This window comes from Jaculus jaculus, chromosome 2 (assembly GCF_020740685.1).
Source record: "Jaculus jaculus isolate mJacJac1 chromosome 2, mJacJac1.mat.Y.cur, whole genome shotgun sequence".
Taxonomy (NCBI): domain Eukaryota; kingdom Metazoa; phylum Chordata; class Mammalia; order Rodentia; family Dipodidae; genus Jaculus; species Jaculus jaculus.
In genome coordinates this window covers 106119190-106143884 of record NC_059103.1, presented here as the reverse complement: position 1 = coordinate 106143884, position 24695 = coordinate 106119190, and the positions used below count along the sequence as shown (strand labels likewise).

Genomic DNA, 24695 nt, shown 5'->3' with positions numbered 1-24695 from the left:
GTTGGTCAAATGGATGAATTTAGAACATTTGGTAGCCCTCATGTGGTTGATGACTTTTCTTTCCCCTTCCCATTGGTGATTCTTTCTTGAAAGAGGAAATGTAAAAATAAGCAGGAGAAACAAATGACAGTTTGAGCAATCCAAAATGCATGGCTAGTTCCTTATTGAAAGTCAGCTGTCAGACCCAGGCCTCTGAGTTCCCCTCAGAAATCATGGTCAGCTGTTCCTGTTGCTTCCTTTCTCTCTGACTTCATTTGAGCATGGACTGAGGAACAAGTAGGAGATTTGTTAGCAAGGTAAATGAAAGGGCTAGTCAAGAAGTTACTATGGCAGCTCTGAATAGAATAGTCTTAATCACTACAACCTATGCTAGTTGTCAGTCCTGTAAGGAAGCTACTTAGCAATCTATATAAAAAGTTGTCAGATGACTGAATGGTCCTCCAAATATCACTGTGGCAAAGGAGACAGAGACTGAGCCCCTGTAATAAAATAACAACGCTTCTGGGGAAGTCTCCTTCCAAGGTAATAATTAGTAATATGTGGAGTGAACAATCTAAATGCTTTGTCTATAAAAAAAGTTACTATAATTTTTTTTTGCTTTTGTTCCAGTTTAAATATACTTTTAAATTTTAATTGTAGTTTTTTTTTTTAAGAAATGAATGTCAGGCTTTACTGTCTTCTTTCCTGCATCCTTTTTCTATGAATTGAGCACCTTAGTTTTTGGAGTCCCTGTTTTCAGTGTTTTTACTTGTCATATTTGATTTGATTGGCATTACTTTTAAGCTTCTTTATTATTGTGGTCATATTTAGTACTCTATATTTGGAATTTGTTTTCAGAGACTTAAATACTATATCCTCTTGTCTAACTTCAGATCATTTGGTCTTGATTGGTCTACCCACATGAATCACAAAGACCAAAAGAACCAAGAGGTTTCTAAAGTCCAGGAGGCCCGTTATTAGCACTGACATATTTTTTTTTCTATTGAAAAAATAGGGGATACTTAGGAGCCAGGTGTGGTGGCATATGCCTTTAATCCCAGCACTTGGGAGGCAGAGGTAGGAGGATCGCCATGAGTTCGAGGCCACCCTGAGATTACACAGTAAATTCCAGGTCAGCCTGAGCTAGAGTGAAACCCTACCTAAAAAAAAAAAAAAAACAAGAAGGGGGGGGCTACTTGATGAATTTGCATGTCATTCTTGCTCAGGGTCCATGCTAATTTTTTTCTGTATCATTCCAATTTTAGTGTATGTGCCGCCAAAGCAAGTACTGACATACAAATTTTTTAAAATATTTTATTTTTCTCTATTTATTTGAGAGAGAGAGAAATAGGTAGGGAGAAAAAGAGTGGGAGAATGGGCACACCAGGTCCTCCAGCCACTGCAAATGAACTCCAGATGCATGTACCCCCTTGTGCATCTGGCTAACATGGGTCCTAGGGAATTGAACCTGGGTCCTTTGGCTTTACAGGCAAGTGCCTTAAGCACTAAGCCATTTCTCCAGCCCCCATATAAAATTTTTTAATAACGTTTGACTTTAAATTTCAGTACACTACTTTCTACTATTTGTGAGTAGAACATACGAGTGATATATAACCTCCTTCAGCAGGAAATTAACTTTGCCATTGGGCCCAGTAATTTAAGTCTTATTCATAGTTAAGTTTTTAGTTGAATATTTTTTTTGAATCATTCATTCATACATACATAGGCATGTATGTACATTTGAGAGAGAGAAGAAAAAAGCAGACAGAGGAGTATGGGCATGCCAGGGCCTCTTGCCATTACAAACAAACTCCAGATTCATGCATCACTTTGTGCAGCTGACTTTATGTGGGTACTGGGGGGGGGGTTGTCAAACCTGGACCATCAGACTTTGTAAGCAAGTACCTTTAACCACTGTGCCATCTCTCCAGCTCCTGAATAAATATATTTAAAAGTATGCAAATAATAAGGTACTGAAACTGATCACAAAGGTCTCTTTCCCTGAGGAAAGCCTTTTTAAATTGCTTTCTAAAATAGATTGGCAACAGACTGACACTTAGGAATATCTTTATTCATATACTTCTGCCTATATTATGAAACTCAGCAATCCGGTTTTTAAATCCATTAACTATGGAATAAAACAGATTTTCTTTCAATAGAGGCATTTTTATACCATGTGGTAAAGCTATATGTAAATAACAGAAAGTAATTAGCTTGGAACTATACTTTTAAACTGTGAACTGGCTATATTCTTTTTCCCCCATTGATGATGAAGCATTATGATTTTTTAAAAATATTTTTATTTAGTTGCTTGTTTGAGAGAAAGGGAAGGAAGTCGGGAGAGGGAGGTAGAGAATTGGACGTGTCAGAGCCTCCAGCCACTGCAAATAAATTCCAGATCCATGTACCACCATCGGCAACTGGCTTACATGGGTACTGAGGATTTGAACCTGGGTCCTTAAGTTCACAGGCAAGGTGTCTTAACTGCTAATGCATCTCTCCAGCTTATGATTTATTTTTATTTTTATTTATTTACTTGACAGTGAATAAGAGGGTGGGGGTAGAGAGATAGAGAATGGGTGCACCAGGGCCTCCAGCCACTGCAAACAAACTCCAGATGCATGCATCACCTTGTGAATCTGGCTTATGTGGGACCTGGGGAATAGAACTGGGGTCCTTAGGCTTCATAGGCAAATGACTTAACTGCTAAGCCATTTCCCCAGCCCCTAAACTTGATTGATTTGACGGTTCTAGCTGCAGAAAAGCATGTTGAAGGTTTGACCTTTAGCTTGAGGAAATATGTTGAACTAATTGTTTATTTAGGTACAACTAAAAATTTGCTTACCTTATAAACAACTCAAATCTTGAGTTGTAGGTAAGTGTATCTCATTAAACTTTTAAACATCTTTTTCCTTATTTGGTTACTCAAGATGTTGCAGTTACAGAATACTGGAAATTTTGTTCAGATACTCAGCTGTTTTGTAATGCAGATGTCTCTCTAAATGATAGTAGAAATATATCCCAATAACCCCATCATAAAGTTTAAAATACCATATATGGAAAAGAAACTGAGTGCACCTAATCTACTGAAAGTCATAGCTTAGTACCACAGAGTACCACTGGTTTACTCTTGTGGCTATGTGGCTTACAGGGGCCTCTGGCTCCATGCCTTTCCTCTCAGCATCACCATGAGAAAGTATTTGTATATCACTGGGCTGGGAAAATAACAAAATGCCAAGTTCAAAGTGTAGTTTATACTGAATCCATATTGCTTCCACCTTGTCAAAAATTTAAAAAGCAAAACTGAAGTCTAACTATTGTAATTAAGGACCCTATTATACTATTTTAGGACATATCTTCAAAGTTTGGCTGATTGACTCTTCCAGAAACTCAGTATTATCTGAAATAATCAATCTTAACATTAATAAAATCAGTACTTGAAAATGTTATTGGAAAGCATATTCTTCATTAAATAAGTTATAAGCATTATAAATTCATCCTTGTTAGCTGATTTTACATCTTCTGACACATGGAAGTACCAAAAAGGGACATTGAAAACAAGTCCTAGCACAGAGCTAAGAATTTCCACAAGAGATCCATAAACTTGATAAGTCTGTATATGTACACTTAGAAATTGATTTTGCTTGTTAGCCAATTAAACTAGGTTAGATTTTTAGTCATAGACTATTACTCTAATAAAGCTGCTGCTTAATGGGCAGTTTGGGAAGTTAGTTTTTTAGTAGAACTGTATCAACAACATACTATGTTCATAACTTCAGGTGGTCAAATACTGGCATGAATCCCCAGCTTTGACCATTATAGAATGAACCTCCAAGAACAAGAACCTAAAACCTTTTCTCAAGAAATCAAAATGGTTAGTAGTTACTTTGTCAGTTATTTTAGTAGCCTAGCACTTAAAATTTGTCATATTACAGGGTTAATATTTTGTTGGCATTGTCAGCTAGGTCCAAAATCATAATTGCACATTTAGAAGAGCAGTACAACATAGATGCTGCTTTTAACTGAGTGCAGTGGAGAAGCAAAGTATGTTTCTAGTTTCTTGTTTTTCAGCATGATTTTCTTCTGTATTTGCTTTACAGTTGGATTTAAGGTGACTAATCATAGGTATCATTTAGATGTTACTTAATATTAGTCATTGGATATTATTTTCCAGATTTTCTTCATTGTTAAAATTTGAGGTGGTAAGGTTGGTTTTCTGATTTTTTTTTTTAAAACTCATCTCAGTATTTAAAAATTACCATATTGAACTTTATTCAAAAATTTTATTGCAAGCTGGGCATGGTAATGCACACCTTTAATCCCAGCACTCAGGAGGCAGAGGTAGGAGGATTGCTATGAGTTCAAGGCCACCCTGCAACTACATAGTGAATTCCAGGTCAGCATGGGCTAGAGTGAGACCCTACCTCAACAACCACCCCCCCCCACCAAAAAATTCATTTCATAAATGGGTTAATTAAAATTCAGTTCCTAAAAATATTTTATGCTGTAAATTTGAAAGAAGACTTACTCCGTCTCCGCTTGGTTTTTATATCTATATAGTTGTCAGTTTCACCACTACTAATTACTGAATTTAACAGTTCAATAATACCCATTCATATTTCATTTTGCTTATAAATTTTCAACATATAAAACACATAGAGAGAATTTTCTGTGTATATGGAATTTTTTTTGAAAATGAATACTAAGGTAGTGATCTGAAAAACTACTACTCTGATTTTATTCTTATGTCTTATATTGTAGATCATACTATATTACTTGAAATGGCATTGAAGTAAGCATGAAGTTGTTTGACCTTCCAGTTGCTGAAACTGAGCAGACCTGAACAAAAGGTTTTGAGCAGATATCAATTCATCTCTAATTTAGAACAGTTGAAAAGTTCTTTCAGAAAGGAACTGGAAACAAAAGTATCATATGTAGAGTAACATAAAAATTACAACTCTTCTAACTGTAAGTAGTTCTAATTAATACTGAACTACTTGTTTTGATTTACCAAAAAATGTTAATTACAAACATACATGTAGAAATTAAAAGTCTTTGGAAGTCATGTGTAGTGGCACATGCCTTTAATGCCAGCACTAGGGATCCTGGTAGAGGTAGGAGGCTTGCCATGAATTCAAGGCCACCCTGAGACTACATAGTGAATTTTGGATGGGGCACATCTCAACACAATTTATACATTGCATGTAACTTCGCTGAACTTTTAACCTGTTAAAAACTATATTCTGGGGCTGGAGAGATGGCTTACCAGTTAAGGTGCTTGCCTACAAAGCCAATGGACCCAGGTTTGATTCCTTAGGACCCATGTAAGCCAAATGCACAAAGTGGCACATGCATCTTGAGTTTGTTAGCAGTGGCTGAAGGCCCTGGTATGCCCATTCTCTTTTGCCACTTTCTCTCAGAGAAATAAATAATTTTTTTAAGCTACATTTTGGGTTAGAGAGTACCCTACAACAGAGATACCTGCACATCCGTGTTCATTGCAGCTGTTGCAGTCAGGTTCACATTGCTGGTAGAAATCATCCATCCAAGAGCAGCTTCTGGGAAAAAGAAATTTTGGCTTACAGATTTGTTTTGGCTTACACTCCTTCCAGGAGGCATTAATTCCCAAATATCCATCAGCTGGGAACCTAGCATTCAGAACACCTAAGTTTATGGGGGACACCTGACTCAAACTACCACATTCTGCCCCTGGCCCCCATAAACTGATATCCATACATGGTGTAAAATACAATGCATTCAGTTTTTATCAATCTCACTGATGTTCAAACATCCCCATAATCCAAGGTCTTGTAACTGAGCCATAATACCAAAAAATAACCTAAAAAAAAGAATTTATAACCTGGAGTTAACATAGAGAAAAATTTACCTACTAGAGTAAGACATAATCATCACATATCACAGGATTGAGAACATTAAATATGTTAGCAGTCTTAGAGATGATGAAGCAATTTCCTATTTCTCTTGCAATTTTTGCTTGGAATTTTTTGTTGTTGCTACCATTTTACATTAATCTCATACATATAATTATGTCATTCATCTTTAGAACTTAAGAAAATTTGCTGCTTAGAAACGATTTTTAATTTCTTATTTAATTCTCTTGCCTATTTATTGATTTAGCATAAATGTATTGTTTTGGACCTCTGGTTTTCTTGACTAATCTTGATGTTTTGTTTTGTTTTTTAATCCCTATGTGTCATTGAAAATACAACCTGGGGATTAGAGTCTGGACACTGCATTTTTTTTTTAAAAAGACGGTTTTGAAATTAAGGGATTTTAAACACATATAAGTCTGACACCAGGATTAGAATAAAACATCTCCATATCCTCATAACCAACAAAAGTAACCTGAGTAATAATCTGAAAGGAAGTCTTTACTCATACCTACATGTTTGCGTGTATAGTTAACGCTATTTGCTCTCTTGTTAGCTGTGTGTACATCAATGTTCTTTTCAGTGTTATAAAGCTTCATGTCTGTAGTGCCATATCATGGTTAATTCAGTTCTGGTTTTTAATTTTCATGTCCTGGTGTTGGAAATACAGATGTCCCATTAAGTCAAAGGTAGTTTTTTTTTTTCAGTATCTATTATACCCAAATGGCTTTTAACCAGTTTGCCTAAGAATGTTTCATCAAGACTTTTGCTGTCTTGTATTCACTGTTTCAGCCAAATGAAACTCACTTCCTTTAGATTAGGTTTTAAATGCAAGCCTACAGGAAACAATATCATGTCTTTATGAGTAATAAGCATACAACATATATAGATACTAACGTATAGACTGTATTTTGAATTGTGTTGTGTTTCGATGTAGTTTTATCCATAAGTCTTGTTTACCATTAAGGTTAGTAGTCCTACAGCATCATCTAAATCTATAAAGACCTTGGAAATAACATACACTTCTTAAGAAATTCAATTTTTAGTAATTGAACAACATAACTGAATTATTGGTATTTTCAACATACTTTTGTGCACCTATAGTCTATAAAAACCAATGTTTGAAACATTAAACTTAAAACTCAGGGCAAAAGGTTCCTCAACTTGAGATCTTCTCTCCAGATCTCCATTCTTTGGAGTTTCCATGAATGTGACCTGAAGAACTTGGAACCATTGAAATTCAAATGTAGGTAGGTAAGTGTTCACACCAGCGCATGCGTTGATTGCCTTATATCTCTTTGTATATGCATCTGTATTGCACCTCCTCAGTGCCTTTCTTCCTCTTCCTCCCCATAGATCATGTAGGGCCTGTGTCATCTTGATATTATGTAATTTTGTAAATCTGTAATTTGGTCAGTATTTGTCTGTGATGTGTGTCAGGACCAGTTTTCAGAAGGCTTCAGACATTTATGACATTGTGTTGTCTAAAGACTGTCTTTCACACATATGTTTGCTGTGTCTGGGCCTGGATTGCATTTTTGTGAATTGCTGTGTTTGTTGAACCTCTGATAAACACTGGCCTGGAATTGTTGGTGTTTGTTGAGGGATGGATGCAGAAATCTTAGTCTTGATCTTGTTCTTTCCAGTACATCTGGAGAATGTCTAAGAATTCCTCCCTCTTAGTCTTTTCCTTAAGTCTTATTCCTAATTAGATTCCCAATAAAGTGATGTCAGTTCTTATCTCCTGGAGAACATTTACAAGCTTTCTTTAAAAACAGAAAAGAATCAAAGTAGTCATTTGCTTCCAGTGTAAGAGATATTGCTAACCTGTTCTGTACAAACAAGACCCCTACTTAATTTAAGAAAAAGACCTACTTAATAGTGACATAAATAGTAAATATCTGAAATAAGTAGGCAGACTAAATCTGGAATATTCTTTATGCTTAAGTAGATCTATTTTAAAAAAAGGGATGCTCAGATGGTTTACTGAAATAGTTTCTCTCAATATCTGAGACAAGTCTAGAATTGTTACATTTTAAAATTTTTTTATTTTTCCTATACATACCTTTAGTAACATTCACTGTAGCAGAAATTAAAATTTTAAGCATTGAGGGTTGTATTTTAAAATATTGAAAGGCCCATAAAATTTTATAAAGGTAAAGTTGCTAAGAAAAAAATAGCATTTTTAATGTGAATATGTAACAATGGAGAATGCCACAGTTGCACAATTTGATGTCATTGCCTAGGTTCATTCCTTTTTACCTCCTATCAGTACAAATGTCAACATTCTGAAAAAGGAAAATAAAATAAAAATCCTGGTGCTTTTATATACAGAATTTTGGCTTTGTGACTTGTAAAGAATTTCATGGAATCTACTATGAGAAAGATTCTAGGATGCATAAAATAAAAATTTGTATCTGCCTAGTGAGTAGTTCTCTGTTCCTCTGTACCTTCCTGTCCAAGGAAAATTCCTTATATATAGTGTGAACACATTTTAGAGTTAGCTTGAGTACAGCTATTGTTGAGTTAGCTAGCATCAGAGAAGTAGGCATAAAAGAAAATACCCAATTGGTCCAAAATAAGTTTGTTCAATTGGATAACTATATGCTTTCCTCTTGTGTGTGGTGTGTGTGTTCTATGTGAGTTTATACTTAATTTGGCTCCTCAGTTTTAAAACACATTTTCGCAAAGTAACATGATTTCTACAAGTTAAGACAATTCACATCATTTTCCATTTGGCTATGCTACTTTCCTACTGATCTGCTATAAGTTCAGATGTTATCCATGCAACTTAAAACATTTTTTAACTTTTTGCTTCTTCTCTCTGGAACCAAAATTTGAATCATATTAAAAAACAGTCCAAGCTGGGCATGGTGGCACATGCTTTTAATCCCAGCACTTGGAAGGCTGAGGTGGGAGGATTGCTGTGAGTTTGAGACCAGCTTGGGAATACATAGTGTGTTCCAGGTCAGTCTGGGCTATGGTGAGACCCTACCTCAAAAACAAACAAACAAAAATCATAAAAAAGCAGTCCAAGAAAGTGATCATGATGCCTAGCTAGAAGAACATGAAGAACACCATCTTCGACATGACGTCTCCCTTTTGAGTTACTGCCTTCATGAAGTGCGTTCTTCCTCTATAGCCCTGAACTGTTGGATATTTATAAAAATTGTGCCAGCAGTACTGAGGGATGTGTGATGCTTACATATGTGCAGACATAGAGCAGAGATTGACTTACACTCAATGCATGCGCTAGTGCTCACGCTTACGTACCTGAAATTTAGTATTCAGCAGCTGTGTAGTATTTGCCGAGCTAGGCAAAATGAGTATATAAATAAGATATGCTGAGGTGTGATCCACTAGTAAAGAACTGTACTGGTAAGTAATCAGAATGCTTTTTAACTTGGAAAGCTCTTGGTGCATGATCATTACACATGTTATATAATTATTGTGCAAGTGTTCTGCCCATATAACATATAACACTATATTGAATAGCAAAGGTATTTTTCCTATAAGTATTAAGAGTCATTTGTTAAATGCTGCATTGTATTTAGGAAATAATTTAATCAAAAGTATAAAAGTAGGAGATGGCTCAGTGGGTAAAGTGCTTACTGTGCAAATATGAGGACCTGAGTTTGGATCCCAATAACCACATAAGATTCTGGACATGGCAACACATGCCTGTTATCCCAGCACTGGGAGGCAGAAACAGGGATTCTTTCGAGCTCATTGGCTAGCTTATCTAATTGAGTTATTGAGCTATAGGTTCAGCAAGAGACCCTGTTTAAAAAATAAAGTCAAGAGTAACAGAGGCAGACACCATATGCTGACCTCTGGCCTTTACATACAATAGAAGTATAAAGGCAAATAGACTATTTAGTTGTTATAGGAATAATTGACCTCTAAATGTGGCTAATCCTCCTGTTTTCTTAGTTTTAGTCTTGTTTTGGTAACAGTCCCCTTTCTAGGATAGCTGACCCCACAGCCAGACCAGATAGCCATCTATGATTGTCTACTCACCAGTTTTCAGGGAAGTGAGCTATTGTTGGTATTCATACCGCATTCTAAAAGTCAGTAAAATTAGCAACCAGACAAGACTAACAGGCAGCTAATGAACTTGCATGTGAGAGCGCAACTCTCCCCTTGTGTTCACTTTTCATAGTTATCCATTCACTTGTTTATCCACAGTTTTAAGAACATAGAGTAACAAAGGACTCAGTGTGCAAACCCTATCAAGGGAACTGTGCTATGAGGAAAATGTATTTTGTCAGCATGGTGTTGTCTTTGCATAAAAAATTGGTAACTTAAAAGAATTTGAAAAAAGAAATTGGAGGTTATTTGCTTTTAAATGGCATGTAAATTTAAAGAGAGAGAAAATAACTATGAAAGAGTTTTCTATGTCTTTAGAAACCAGTAGTAACAGTGTTTTATATAAATATATAAATGTTTATGTCATGCTTAGCTTATTCAAAGAAGCAGTACTTTCAGTTTCCATTTGGGTCTATTTACCTTCGATCTTACTACAAGTATTTGATTATAACTGTACATGAAATATCATTGTGAAAATCCAAGGCATGTTTAATACCTTAAAACTAATTAGTTGCTTCAAAAATAAAGACAAACAATGACAAGGTCATGTTGACCTCATTCTCTTTACCTATCAAGCTCTCACTGATAAGATCTGTCTCTATAATTAAGCTTCTGAAAAAAATATTTTAGGTTTTCATTGTTAAAACTGCATTCCTTCCCAGCAGACATCAAAGAATATTACTTACACATACTCAAAACCAATTATTTCATGTGTTACATAACTTTAAGGAGTCTAAGATTTTTGCTTTTCTTGCTCTTTACTAAACTTGCTATTTTCTTAGTCTTTTCATATGTGCTATGATAATTATATTATAGATGATATAACCTTTTTATTTAAAAACCATTGGTAGTTTAATTATTTATACATCTTAAAAGCCTGATCATTAAAAGTATAAGGCCCTATTTAAAGCAAAGAAATTAGTGGGTTTATAAAAATAGTTCATTCCTAAATATCTGCTGGTCATTGAAAACGGTGATTTAAATCTTCAGTTAAATAAATGCACTTTATTTTCCTTCCCTGTCAGCCAAAGTGAATTGAATTTACACTACAGAAAATAACAAATGTTTTCTTACTAATGTTCATTTCACTTTTCTCTCCTTTCTCTTTCTTTTCTTTACAGATTCCCTTCAAGCTCAGCTTATCAATATGGGTGTTATCCCTACGTTAGTGAAGTTACTGGGCATCCACTGCCACAATGCAGCCCTTACTGAAATGTGTCTTGTTGCATTTGGTAACTTAGCAGAACTTGGTAAGTCTAAGAGCGTCATCACTTACTAATGCTTTATGATAAATATGTATGAAGTAGGGATCCTCTTAAAGTGTATTCATTTGTTTTTCTTGTAAGTATTCAAGATCTTTTGTTCACTGTTTTAAAAGATCTCATGAGATTTTATTAGGTTGTTTACAGTTGTAATTACTTTGCTTCTCTATTTTATGTATTATGATTTAAAATTTAGGGTGTTTAGCCCAGAGGTAGAATGCAAAGGAGAGGCCTTGGAGTTATCCCCAACAGCTCAAAAATAGAAAAATAATTTTTCTATATTCTTTGGGTTACATATTAAAAATTATCTTCACTTGATTAGTATTCCTACAGAAAAGAATATTTTGTTTTGTTTTTTCCAGGCTGACCTGGAACTTACTCTGTAGTCCCAATCTGGCCCCAGATACACAGTGATCCTTCTACCTCTGCCTCCCTATTGTTGAAATTAAAGGCGTGTACCACCACACCTGGCTCAGACAAAGAATAATCTTCAAAGCAAGAATTATATATTCAGAGGGAAAAATCATTATAATGCATTGATACTACATAAATTATTTGCTTACATATCCTTAAAAAGGATAATAAACTAAGGTTCTTCCCCTTCCTTTCACAGTCACTAGAAATGATAGGCATGTTTTTTCTATGAATGTATTTGTAAGAATACTGTAGAATAAGATTTAAAAGTTTTTAAAAATAAGAAGGCAGGTAGAGCAAGACCAACGCTGGAAACATATTCCTGTCATAACAAAAGGACTGATTGCTTGCCTTGGCAACTCATCTCTCTTCATGCTTCATTTTTTCTAATACATGTTGCTCTTTTCTCTCTCTTGCTTTCTTTCTCTTCTTTTTCTCCTTTGATCTCAGGGTTATACAGAAAATTATAACTCATAGTTTGAACAGCCCCACAACCATGTTCATAATCAGTTCATTAATATAGGGATAGAGATGTCACTGGTATTTTGCCTAACTAAATGTAATAGTTATAACATAAACATATTATCTATTAATTATCCCCATTTTATAGGTTAAACAAAAGACCAAAAAATTCTGATGTTCCTTTTTCAAACTAAAAATTCGTATCTCTGCACATTACACTTGAAGCTTAAAGTAATAAGAATTATTTACTGGAGGGCTGGAGAGATGGCTTAGCGGTTAAGCGCTTGCCTGTGAAGCCTAAGGACCCCGGTTCGAGGCTCGGTTCCCCAGGTCCCACGTTAGCCAGATGCACAAGGGGGCGCACGCATCTGGAGTTGGTTTGCAGAGGCTGGAAGCCCTGGCGTGCCCATTCACTCTCTCTCCCTCTACCTGTCTTTCTCTCTGTGTCTGTCTCTCTCAAATAAATAAAATAAAATAAAATATTAAAAAAAAATTATTTACTGGAAATGCTTATAAGATGTATTCAGTGGGTTCATAGCCTAGTGTTTGTATTTGTCTCCTCTGCTTTTCTTCTTTTTAATATTAGCCTTATTAATAAAAGGTTTTTTTTTTCCAAGTGAGACTAAGAATGAAAGAATATTTAGTTAGTGTTTGACAGAGTTATTTTCTATAATTAAAATGGATTGTACGGGATTGGTAGAAATAAAACTTAACATGATGTGAGAATCACATACTGATAGTGTAATTCTCATTACCAAAAGCATAAACATGGTGTTTCAGATCTCTTGTAACTTCCCTTTAGTTCCATCATGCTCCAAGTTCAAGTCCTTTACTTTTCATTTCAAGATAAATAGTTTCTAGGACTACATGGCCTAGCCTAATAGCCACCAAGTACATGTGGTTATATAGCACTGAAATATGGGTCTGAATTGAGGTATGCTGGAGGTATAAACTACACAGTGAATTTTATAAGTATGTAAAACTGTGGAAGATCACCTGGTATTTGTGGCTGCTGCACTTGGAACAGGTGAGGAGTGCCAGCGTGTTTGGTTGGGGTCAGGAGCCAGGTGGGTGAAGAAGTGTCGATCATTGGTGTGGTTGAGCCTGCACATGGGGAGTACCAAACAACTTCCCCAAGCTTGGAGACATCAGATTAGAGTGGAATACCGAAACTTTCAAGTGTGAGGCTATAGCCCTAGCACCCACATGCTCTTGGGGCTGCTCTCACAGCAAGGGCCAGTTATAGGGCAAGCCACAGAGTCATCCTTAGTGGAGCCCAGCAGTAGCTGTTAATAGAAAGTATCCATACCACTTCAGTTCAGTGCAGCCTGCCTGTCAGGCCAGGGACATCAGCCCTGTGCCTCACAGAACTCCAGTGCAGATAACACTCCCAAAGTAAATAACACTGGGAGAATTGAACACTGCCTGGACAGCAAGCAAGCCAAGCAGGCTAAAATCATACCCAGACCCACTTGGAGATGACAAACAAAGAGGACCCCACTCAGACCCTAGGTCACCTACCCCAAGCAGGCAAGTAAACAACCTCCTTACACTTCCCCCTTTAACCAAAGCTGACCTGGTGATACAACTCTGGGGCCTCAAGAGGAACAAATACCTCAATCTCAACACAACAATGAAGTCAAACTAGAGATGGGCAAACCCTATCACACAAAACAAACCATGCAAGACATCAAGCCAACAGATTGCCACCAGGAATGTCTAGCCTTGTAATGGAAGCCTCCAATGAAAACAGAGGATACTTCAGACATACAATTCCACAATGAAAATATGCTAAACATAATAAAATTAATGAGACTGTGAACAACATGTTGGAATTGTTAGAAAGTCATCATTGAGAGGAATTGGTTACCCACAAAGGCTATATGCCTGTGATCTACAAGCCAAAGCCCATGGTTTGAGGATTAATCTTTCTCTACTTTCTACTGGACATTACTGTCTGGTCCATCCACCTCCTTGAATTAGGGGTTCTATGTCATATATAGGTTTTCAGGAGGAAATTTCCTATTGTGTTGACTGCTTTAGCCTTTGGTTTTGTGTAGTTCCTCTCCCCACCCTTCCTTTCTCTAACCCCTCCTACCCAGTATTCCTTTCCTCTGTTTGTTTATCTGTTAACCCCTCCTCTCCTCCCTCCCCGGTTCCTCTTTTTCCTGGTCTCATTCTAGTTACACGCCAGTAGTCTTAATGCTTGATCCATTTTATTTTGTTTTTCCAAGGTAGTGTCTAACTCTAGCCCAGGTTTACCTGGAATTCACTATGTAGTCTCAAGCTGGTCTTGAATTCATGGTGATCCTCCTTCCTTTGCCTCCCAAGTACTGGGATTAAATTCATGCACCACTATGCGTGGCTACTTACTCCATGTTACACACCTTTTCCATTGATCTGATTTAGGAAGCTACATATGATTGAAAACATGCAACATTTGTCTTACTCTACGTGACCTTGCTTAGGATGATATTTTCCAAGACCATCCATTTTCCTGAAATTTTCATTATTTCATTTTTTCTTACTGAATTCCATTGTCTAAACCACATCTTCCTTATCTATTCATCAGTCAATGGAAATCTGGGCTGATTCCAATTCCTAGCTGTTGTGAATAGAGCAGTGATAAATATGGTTGAGCAAGTATCCCTGAAATACAGTGGCATCTTTTTTTGAGTAGATACCAAGGTGTGGAATAGTTGGGTCAAATGATAAATCAATTTTTATCTTTTTTAGGAAGGTCGTACTGATTTCTGCAGTGGTTATACAAGTTTGCATTTCCACCAGCAGTGAATAAAGGTTCCTCTTTCCCCACAGCCTCACCATCATTTGTTGTCATTTGATTTTTTTTTTTTTTTTTTTTTTGGTGTTGTCATACTGACTGGAGTAAGACAGAATCTCAGAGTTTTAATTTGCATTTCCCTGATGACTGTGGATGTTGAACATTTCTTTAAATGAGTATTGGCCATTTGTATTTCCTTATTTGAGAATTCTCTGTTCAGTACTCTGCCCCATTTTTTTAGTGGATTTTTTAAAAATTTTGTAGATTCTAGATAGTAGGCCTCTGTTAGAGGTAATAGCTGGTGAAGATTCTCTCCCACTCTTTGAGTTGTTTCTTGGCTCTGTTTATGGTATGCTTGTCTTTAGTTTCATGAGATCCCACTGGTTGAGTGATTAATTTCCTGAGCTACTGTGATCCTGTTCAGGAAGTCTATGCATTCTTATATCTTGGATAGTTCTCCCTGTTTTGCTGTCAATTATTTTAGAGTTTTAGGTCTCATATTGAGGTCCTTGCTCCATTTGGAGTTGACTTTTGTACATGGTGAGAGGAGTGGATATAGTTTCATTTTTCTACATGTGGATATCCTGTATCTCCAGCACCATTTGTTGAAAATGCTGTCTCTTCTCCCATATGCATTGTTGGCTCCTTTGTCAGAAATCAGGTAGCTATAGTTGCTTGAACTAAGGCCTGGATCCACTTCTATTCTCTTCCATTGATCTAAATGTCTGGTTTTATGCCAGTACCATTCTGTTTTTTATTACTGTGGCTTTGTAGTATAATTTGAACTCAGTTATGTTGATACCTCCTGAAGTGTTTTTTTGCTAAGGATAGTTTTGGATATCTGATGCCTTCTGTAGTTCCTTATGAATTTTGAGACTATTTTTGTTCTATCTCTGAAGAGAGTTGCTGGAAATTTAATAGGTATTGCATTGAGTCTGTAAATTGCTTTTGGTAGAATAGCCATTTTTACAATGTCATATCTCCCCAGTCCATGAGCATGGGAGGTCTTTCCATCTTCTCATATCCTCTTTCTATTTCTTTTTCAGTGCTTTTATGTTTTCAGTGTATGTCTTTCATTTCTTTGTCCAGTGAAATTCCAAGATTATTTTTTTGTGTGGCTATTGAAAATGGGACAGCCTTACAGATTGCTTTCTCTGTGTTTGTCTTTTTAGCCTATAGGAAGGGCACTGATTTTTGTGTGTTGATTTTGTATCCTGCCACTTTGCTAAAAGAGTTCATTACCTTCACAAGTTTTCTGGTGGAGTCTTTTAGGTCACTTATATAAAATCATCTGCAAATAGGGCTAGTTTGAGTTCTTCCTTTCCAATTTGAATCTCTTTGTTCTTTCTCTTGTTCTTTCTCTGCTTGGGCTAGGATTTCTAGCACTAGGTTGAAGAGCAGCAGTGAGAATGGACACCCCTGTCTTGTTCCTGATCTTAATAGGAACTGTTTGAGTTTTTCCCTTATTTAGTATGGTTTGGGTCTTAGGTGCTTTATATATAGCCTTTATTATGTTGAGATATGACCCTTCCATCCCTTGTCTCTCCAGCATTTTGATTATGAAGTGATACAGTATTTTATAAAAGGCTTTCTCTGCATCTATTGAAATAATCATGTGGTTCTTGTGTTTATGTGGTGTATTCTATTTATCAATTTCCATATGTTGAACCATCCCTGCCAACATGATCAAGGTGGATAATATGTTGATTCCATGTGAGTGATAATAACTTGAACATATTGAGCAAAATAAAGTACATAGAAATAACATTTGTAAAGTTTATTGTTTCTGTTGGACAAGGATAAGTTACGGAGTAAACTTTACAGCAAATTTATCCTTTTCCTTATGGAGGGGCCTTTATTTCTGAAGTTTTAGAAGAGTGTATGGAAGAAAGCAAAGTCTGATGAGGTTCATCTCCCTGAACATTAAAGTCAGTTCCAAAGAAGGAAATGACATTAACCTTTGGGCTATGCTGTGTGTGAGTTTATATTATTGCCACTGCTTGCTGAAGAACATTGTCATTATTCTTATGGTTGTGTATCTATAAATCTACTGTGGGAACTGTCAGAATTCCCACTTGTCTTCATGGGAAGGGAGTTAGTTGTTGGCTTATTGTAAACCAATGAACTTTTCCAATGAAAGTTGGAAGGTTTTGAATCTGTATCAGATCTCCGTCAGCTATAATGGAGCCCTTTGTAGTAAATAATTATAGTAATCTAAGATAGTGACTTATTTAGTGATATAAATTACTAGTGATTGCTATTGATTTATAATATGAGTTCGTATTATATAGTAGAATTCATTTATATATAGAATCCTTATCAATATAGAGAAGCTCCCTAATTTAGGATAGGCATTTTGTGTATTTATACAGATACATTGCACTTACATGTTTAAACCTTTAATTCAGTTAGTATACATTATTGACATTGCTCTTGCTATGTTAAAGACACATTGTAAAATATTAATATGTCTCTAAAATACATTACTAAAAATGTTATCATGAATTGCTTGATTTATTTTTCAAATACTGGACTATGGCCTGCAATAAGAAATTAATCTTAGCTGAGCATAGTGACAAACATGTATAATTCCCAGCACTCAAGCTTGACTTCATCCTGAAATACATAGCAAGCCCTTGTCTCAAACAAGAACTTTACATCACTACTTATTAGGAAACTGAATCATTTTACATCAGTATTTATCTGTAACTAAATAGTGCTTGTCTGCTGAGCATTACAATAAATGGTATCTATTTTAGCATGGTGGTTATAACTGTAAGTTGACCTTTGACCTAATAGTAGATCATTATTTGAAATAATCTACTAGTAGATAGTAGGAGGTAGACTTTTGAAAAAAATAGTCATGTAGGATTTCTATTTTATGAAATAATAACAACAAAAAAAGGCAAAAATAGTTTATTCATTGCTCTTACCAAAAACGTGCTCTTAGTTGCCAGTCCTATTTTGACATTGCAGTAGCCAAAGTTATCAACCAGCCTCTTCTTAGAGGGCTGGGAAAGTGGCCCAATAATTAAAGGCATTTGCTTACAAAGTCTGCCCGCATGGGTTCAGTTCCCTAGTGACACACAAGTCACCAGATGGGCATTTATTTACAGTGTCAAGACCCAGGCATGCTCATGCGTGTACACACACATACATGCAAATAAATAAAAGAATTTTTAAATAAATTTCTTCTAGGTCATGTTAGACACATTATTTATTCAATAGATAATATTAATGAGGCCAGTGTAATATAGAAGTAACTGGAGAATGGAAGTTTGGGTTGAGCAAATGAATAAAAAATTTGAAGTTAGAATAAAGGAACAGACATGAAGTTGGGGTTTGATCCCAAGCACAACAAAACAAAAATCACATGTATTAGGGCAGCTGTGGTCTGCCAAAGGTAGGTAAGAAATAAGGAGAAAGTTGTAAAGACAACTTTGCCTACTTGGCTGATTTTTCCCAGTGTCATGGTAAAATACTCATAAACCCATTATTGAGGTTTGGCCTGCCTAGATATTCTGCTTGTCTTGCTTGTGCCTCCTTTTCTCCAGCCCTGTGAAATCCTGGCTCCTCAGGGATTCTTGGTCCACTGTGTCTTGCCCTCTTGGTGTTGATTTCTATCCTGGGTACCTTGCCCATTGCCACAGTATCCAACGGCAAATCTGTTGATAGGTCCTTCTTCCTAGAGCCCCAAGTGGAAACTTTCTTGAAACAAGTTCTCACTCTGTAGCCAAATTTGACCTAAATTTTTGAACTTCCTGCCTCATGTTCCTTCCTAAGTGGTGGAATTACAGGAGTATAACACCATAATCGTATCTGGAAATATCTTTAATTCTTTAAAATTATAAGGCTTAATAATGCATAGGTGCATTTTGCTTAAAACCCTGTGCTTTTTGATATAGGTTGCATAATTTTTTTCCATTTCACTTTAAGCTATTATGTGTTATTAGTGAATAAGACTATGTAGATTTCTATAATTTACATTTTTATTAAAAATTAGTCTGAAAGAATAACATTTAAAAATACATGTGAGGGCTTGAGAGATGGCTTAGCAGTTAAGCGCTTGCCTGTGAAGCCTAAGGACCCCGGTTTGAGGCTAGATTCCCCAGGATCCACGTTAGCTAGATGCACAAGGGGGCACATGCATCTGGAGTTCATTTGCAGTGGCTGGAGGCCCTGGTGGGCCCATTCTCTCTCATTCTCTCTCTCTGCCACTTTCAAATAAATAAATAAACATAAAACAAAAAAAATTTAAAAATACATGTGAGCTGGGCATGGTGGTGCACACCTTTAATCATAGCACTTGGGAGGCAAAGATAGGAGGATTGCTGTGAGTTCAAGGCTACAATGAGACCACATAGTGAATTCCAGGTCAGCCTGAGCTAGAGTGAGACCCTGCCTCAAAAAATAGAAACAAACAACAACAAGAAGAAAGAAAAACTACGTGAGCAGTGAGTCAATAAAGTAGAAGCAGTATAGGTCCTCACTGCATTAAGAAACCTGTTAGTAAAAGTGAAATTAAATAGTTGTTAGAGGCAGGGTGTTTTTATGTGAAAGCCTTGAGTATGTAAATGCTGATGGGTTGTAATCCTCTAGGACATGCTGAAAAGGCCAAAGGAAATGAAACCAGACATATTGGTGAATTGGCCTTTATTTAGTCAAGGGCTTGCAGGTATCTCTGGTAGACTGCTTGCCTAGCATGCACAGGGCCTTAGATTCAGTAGTAGTCATGAGTTTGCAGGTATCACAGTGGTAGAGTGCTTGCCTAGCATGTACAGAGCCTTAGATTTAATTCCCAGTACTACAAGAGCAACACACATATAATAGTCATGTCAAGGACCAGTACAAACACATGCTCCTTGAGTGTACTAAAGATAACGATGATGTCATCTCTTATTCAACCATGCACAATACAGTATGTTACGAACAATTTTTCTTCTTTGATTAAAAGCCTTGAAACTATGAATTTATGACTCAGTAATTTTATTGTTGCTGTGGTTACTTACATATTATGCTAGTGAACATTTTTATAGTATCAAATATAGTTGAGTCAGAACATTTTCTCTGAAGCGTTAGACATATTTCTTTTTCAGGTGCATTAATTAGTTTGCTTGTTCCCTGTATTTCAAAAGCATTTATGTTTAGTAATGGTACAAAATGACCACAGATTTCTGGGTTTAGCTTTGTTTGCTTTTTCTAAATTTGTCACTATTATTTTCCAGAATCAAGTAAAGAACAGTTTGCTAGTACAAACATTGCTGAGGAGCTGGTGAAACTCTTCAAGAAACAAGTAGAACATGATAAAAGAGAAATGATTTTTGAAGTTCTTGCTCCATTGGCAGAAAATGGTAAGGAAATCAGTGTATTTCTTGATTTCTGATGATACAGAACTTTTCAGGTTCTATAAATTGGCAGTTCTTCAATTTAAAACACTTTTTTTATGTTGTTGATGTGTTAAATACAATTTTGGTATTTTTAATGTGAGCTACATTATCTGTAACTATATATACATTTGTCAAAAGCCACCTTCCAGGTTTCTGTGGTTTAAAAATCTTAGCAAAGATCTTCAATAAGTACTGTATTCTTCCAATATGAAAAGGTAGGTGAGAATTTGAACTCCAGTTCTGAATCCTGAAAAGGCAAAGGAGAATAAAAATGGGATTTCCAGGACTACCAAAAATGAAGATGCTGCTAAACCACACCATTCTTAGGTCAAAAACATCTTACAAAGTACACCTAAGGAAGTAGGTGGATCAGAGGAAACATGCCAACCCATATAAATATTTCAAGTACAGTGTCTAGTACATACTAAAAGCGGGCCGGACACATGAGGCCGCACATGTAAGAGACCACACAGACACTTGGGATTGTGAGACTTTGATTTAAGATACATATGCTTATGTTCACAGAGTTTAAAACAAGTTTAACTAATATTAGTGAAAAAATAGAAGCTATAAAACCACAACATAGCAGGCTTGAAAAAGAAGTGAAAAGAAAAGATCTGAATTTTAAAAACGGAAATTCCTGAACTAGTAACCTGATGATGGGTTTAACAGCAGACAGGATTGTAACTGAGTTAGAGAACCAGGGGACTGAAACAGATTGGAAGGAAATCCAGAATGAAGTATGAAGAAAAAGAAACACTTTATATACAAGAAGATGAGAGGTATAGAGAATAAAGTGAGAGACATGCATACATTTTTTTTTTTTAAATAAGTAGGAACTGGGTTAGTGCAGAAACAACATTTTGAAGAAATTTTGGCAGAAAACTGATCAGAAACTCTCAAAGAATCACAGTGAACCTAAATCATGTCAGATGTCTTGTTCTTTCTGGTTGTTATAACTAAATACCACAGATTGGGTCATACATAAAGCATCTAGAGCTTATTCATGTCATGATTGTGAAGTCGGCAAAGTTCAGGTTTAGGTAGATATAAATGATAAGGTCCTTGCTGGTAGTGATTCTCCGCAGGGCATCACATAGCAAGACAACATTCCTCTTACAGAGCCATCATCCAGCATTATGTCCTCATAACCTTACATACTTGCCAAAGATTACACCTCCACATACACGTTGGATTAAGTCTGTATCCTGTACGTATCTTTCAGTGAAAATTCATTGTCAGTGAGTTTGGGTGGAGATACTCACACCACATAGTAAACAAAAAAAGAAATCCATGTCTAATTGTATTGCACTAAAAATTCAGAAAACTAGTGACATAATCTTGAATGCATTACCTTCAAAGGGGCATGTTTGACAGCTTACTTCTGAATGATGAAAGCTAGACAACAGTATGACATGTTCTATGTGCCAAAAGAGAAAAGCTATCAGCCTAGAGAATTCTAAACCAATGAAAATGCCTGTCAATATTGAAGTAAGAGTTTTATATTAAGATTCTATAATGCACATTAACTGAAATTATAAACATGTGTCACAAGGAAAATGATATAAAGTCTAAAAAGGAAAGAGGAATTTATTATGAGGCTTAAAATATATTTGTATATGATTACCATTATGCATGGTGTCCTATAATCTTAATCCTTGGGAAGCAGGGTCAAGAGGATTGCTTGAAGCCAGTTATTTCCACATACCAGTGTCAGTATAGTCATGGCTAGTGATATAGCAAGACCCTGTCTCAAAATTACCTAAAAAAAAAAGTGGCTGGAGAGATGGCTTAGTAGTTAAGGCACTTGCCCACAAAGCCAAAGGACATAGGTTCAGTTCCCCAGGACCCACGTAAGCCAGATAATGCATAAGGTGGTGCATGCATCTGGAGGTTGTTTGCAGTGGCTAAAGGCCCTGGTGCATCCCATATTTCTCTTTCTGTCTCATTATCTCAGTCTCTCTTTCAAATAAATAAAAATGTTTTTTTTTTAAAGTATGAGCGTGTGTGTATAATTTTACATGTCACATGGAAATCAGGAGAGATTAAAAGAAGAGCCTTAGGAAGACTTGCATTCATTGCAAGAGTGTAGTATTAGACGTTGGTTATTCAATGATATCAACATGTAAAGTATGAATTTTTTTTTGTTTTTTTGTTTTTTGTTTGTTTGTTTGTTTGTTTGTTTTTCAAGGTAGGGTCTCACTCTAGCCCACCTGACCTGGAATTCACTATGTAGTCTCAGGGTGGCCTTGAGCTCATGGTGATCCTCCTACCTTGCCTTCCAAGTGCTGGGATTAAAGGCATGCACCACCACACCTGGCTGGTATGAATAATTTTTAAAAATTACATGTATCTACCATGTTAATAGATTTCCGGGAAGTTCTCTTAACCATTCCAAATTTTTTTTAAAATGAGAGAAGTATATGAAAAAAATAAGGCATAAAAATACAGTAGATTTGGGTTGGAGAGATTGCTCAGTTGGTAAAGGTGCTTGATTATAAAGCCTGATGGCCTCAGTTTGATTTCCCAGTCCCCTGTAAAGCCATATGCACAAAGCAGTGTGTGAGCATCTGGAGTTCATTAGCAGTAGCATGAAGCCCTGATGTGCTTATACTCATTCTCTATCTTTATCTTTCTCTCAGTCTCTCTCAAATAAATAAAAGTAACTTTTAAGGGCTGACGAGGTGGCTTAACTTTGAAGGCTCTTGGCTGCATAGCCTAATGACCTAGATTTGATTCCCCAGTACCCACGTAAAGCCAGATGCACAAAGTGACGCATGCATCTGGAGTTGTTTGCAGTGGCTGGAGGTCCTAACATGCCCAGTCTCCCTCCCCCTGCCTCTTTCTCTTCCTTCCCTCTCCCTCTGTCCTTACAAATAAATAAATAAAATTCTTCTAAAAATTAAAAATAGAGTAGATTTGTGACTATGGAGATGGTTCAGTGGTTAAGGCTCTTGTCTGCAAAGCCTAAGGACCTAGGCTTGATTCCCCAGTACCCATGTAAAGTCAGATGCACAAGGTGGTACATGTGTCTGGGGCTTGTTTAGAGGTCCTGTAGTACTCATTCATATTCAGTCTCTGTCTATCTATCATCTATCTATCTATCTATCATTGATCTCTTTTTCTTTCATTCTCTCTCTCACTCTCAAGTTAATAAATCAATTATTTTTTAAATTCAGTACATGTAAGACACTATTTAATTAATCATAATATATAAATAGCCTAAATGCTTTAATTAAAAACCAGTTATCAGGCTGTGTTACCTAAAAATCCAAACATGCTTTTAAAAACATGTCTTAAATATAAGGTGATTTAAAAGATTTAGAAAAAAGGAATGAAAAAATAACCCAAACCTAAAGAAAGCTTAAAGTAGTTACATTAATAACAAGTAACGTGCTTTAAGATGAAACAGTTCACTGACAGTCAAGTAGGCAACTATAGTTACTAAAGGTGGCACACATCTGGAAGAGAGTATTTATGCACTACACCAAGTCATATGAATTAAAATAGACAAATCTACTCCTCATGGGTTATCAACACTGCTTTCAGTAATTTATGAAACAAGCATATAAAAATACAAACTTTGAACACAATTTGGAAAATTGAGATAATAGATATATTTTTGAACACTGTTCTTGAATGAAAAACTTATGGATATGTATAATTATCATTAAGGAAGCTTTAACAAGTTTCAAAGAATTGTAAGTTACAGTATTTTTTCTGTCCTAACTGAATTGTCTAGTTACTAATTAGATATAAATAGGTAATGTCTATATCATTTTTATTAAGAAATAATACTTCCAATACCTCAGAGATCAAAGATTAATCAGTGTAAATAAAAATCATTCCTAGTAATGAGATAAAAATATGTATCTCAAATCTTATATGATGTAGGTAAAGCTATTCTTACAGGAAATATGTATGCATTGAATCATGTATCAGAAAAGGAAAAATGTAAAAATCACTCACTGTTCATTTCAGGAACTTGGGGGAAAACAACCCTGAGAGAGCAAAGGGAGGATAATTTTGAACTCAAAGCCATCCTTAGCTACCAGATGAGTACAAGGCTCTGCTTCCCAAGTGCTAGGGTTACAGGCATGTTTTACGGGATGGCTTGAACCTTATATACATACTATTAAAAGGAAAATGCCAATAATAAAACATACATATTATATGATCCCTTTTATATACCGTTAAGAAAAACTTAACACTGAGCTGGGGTTACAGTCAGTACTAGAGCACTTGCTGAGAGCATGTTAGGCCCTGTGTTTAATCCCTAGTACCACCAAAAAAAGGAAAGAAAATTATAATATTGAGCTAGTTTAGTTTTTAGGAATGGTGATTTGATAAAGCATGGAATTTCTTGAAATACATGGTAGATACAGAGTAATTGTCTAATCATTGCTTATGCTTACTATATATATTTTGC

General features: G+C 35.9%; 1 protein-coding gene and 1 non-coding gene across 7 annotated transcripts in view; one reads left to right on the top strand and one right to left on the bottom strand.

Annotated features, from left to right (window-relative positions):
* The window catches only part of Rap1gds1 (Rap1 GTPase-GDP dissociation stimulator 1), a 149563-nt gene that overhangs the window by 84890 nt on the left and 39978 nt on the right, over positions 1 to 24695 (top strand). For all 6 annotated transcript variants that reach the window (XM_045143260.1, XM_004661634.2, XM_045143259.1 and 3 more), the window contains 2 exons: positions 11081 to 11209; positions 20105 to 20230. In XM_045143260.1, the coding sequence (XP_044999195.1) occupies positions 11081 to 11209; positions 20105 to 20230 (255 nt within the window). The remainder of the gene's footprint in view (positions 1 to 11080; positions 11210 to 20104; positions 20231 to 24695) is intronic.
* Positions 1160 to 1268, bottom strand: LOC123459063. The gene has a single exon (XR_006635992.1). It is a non-coding gene; the product is annotated as a U6 spliceosomal RNA (small nuclear RNA).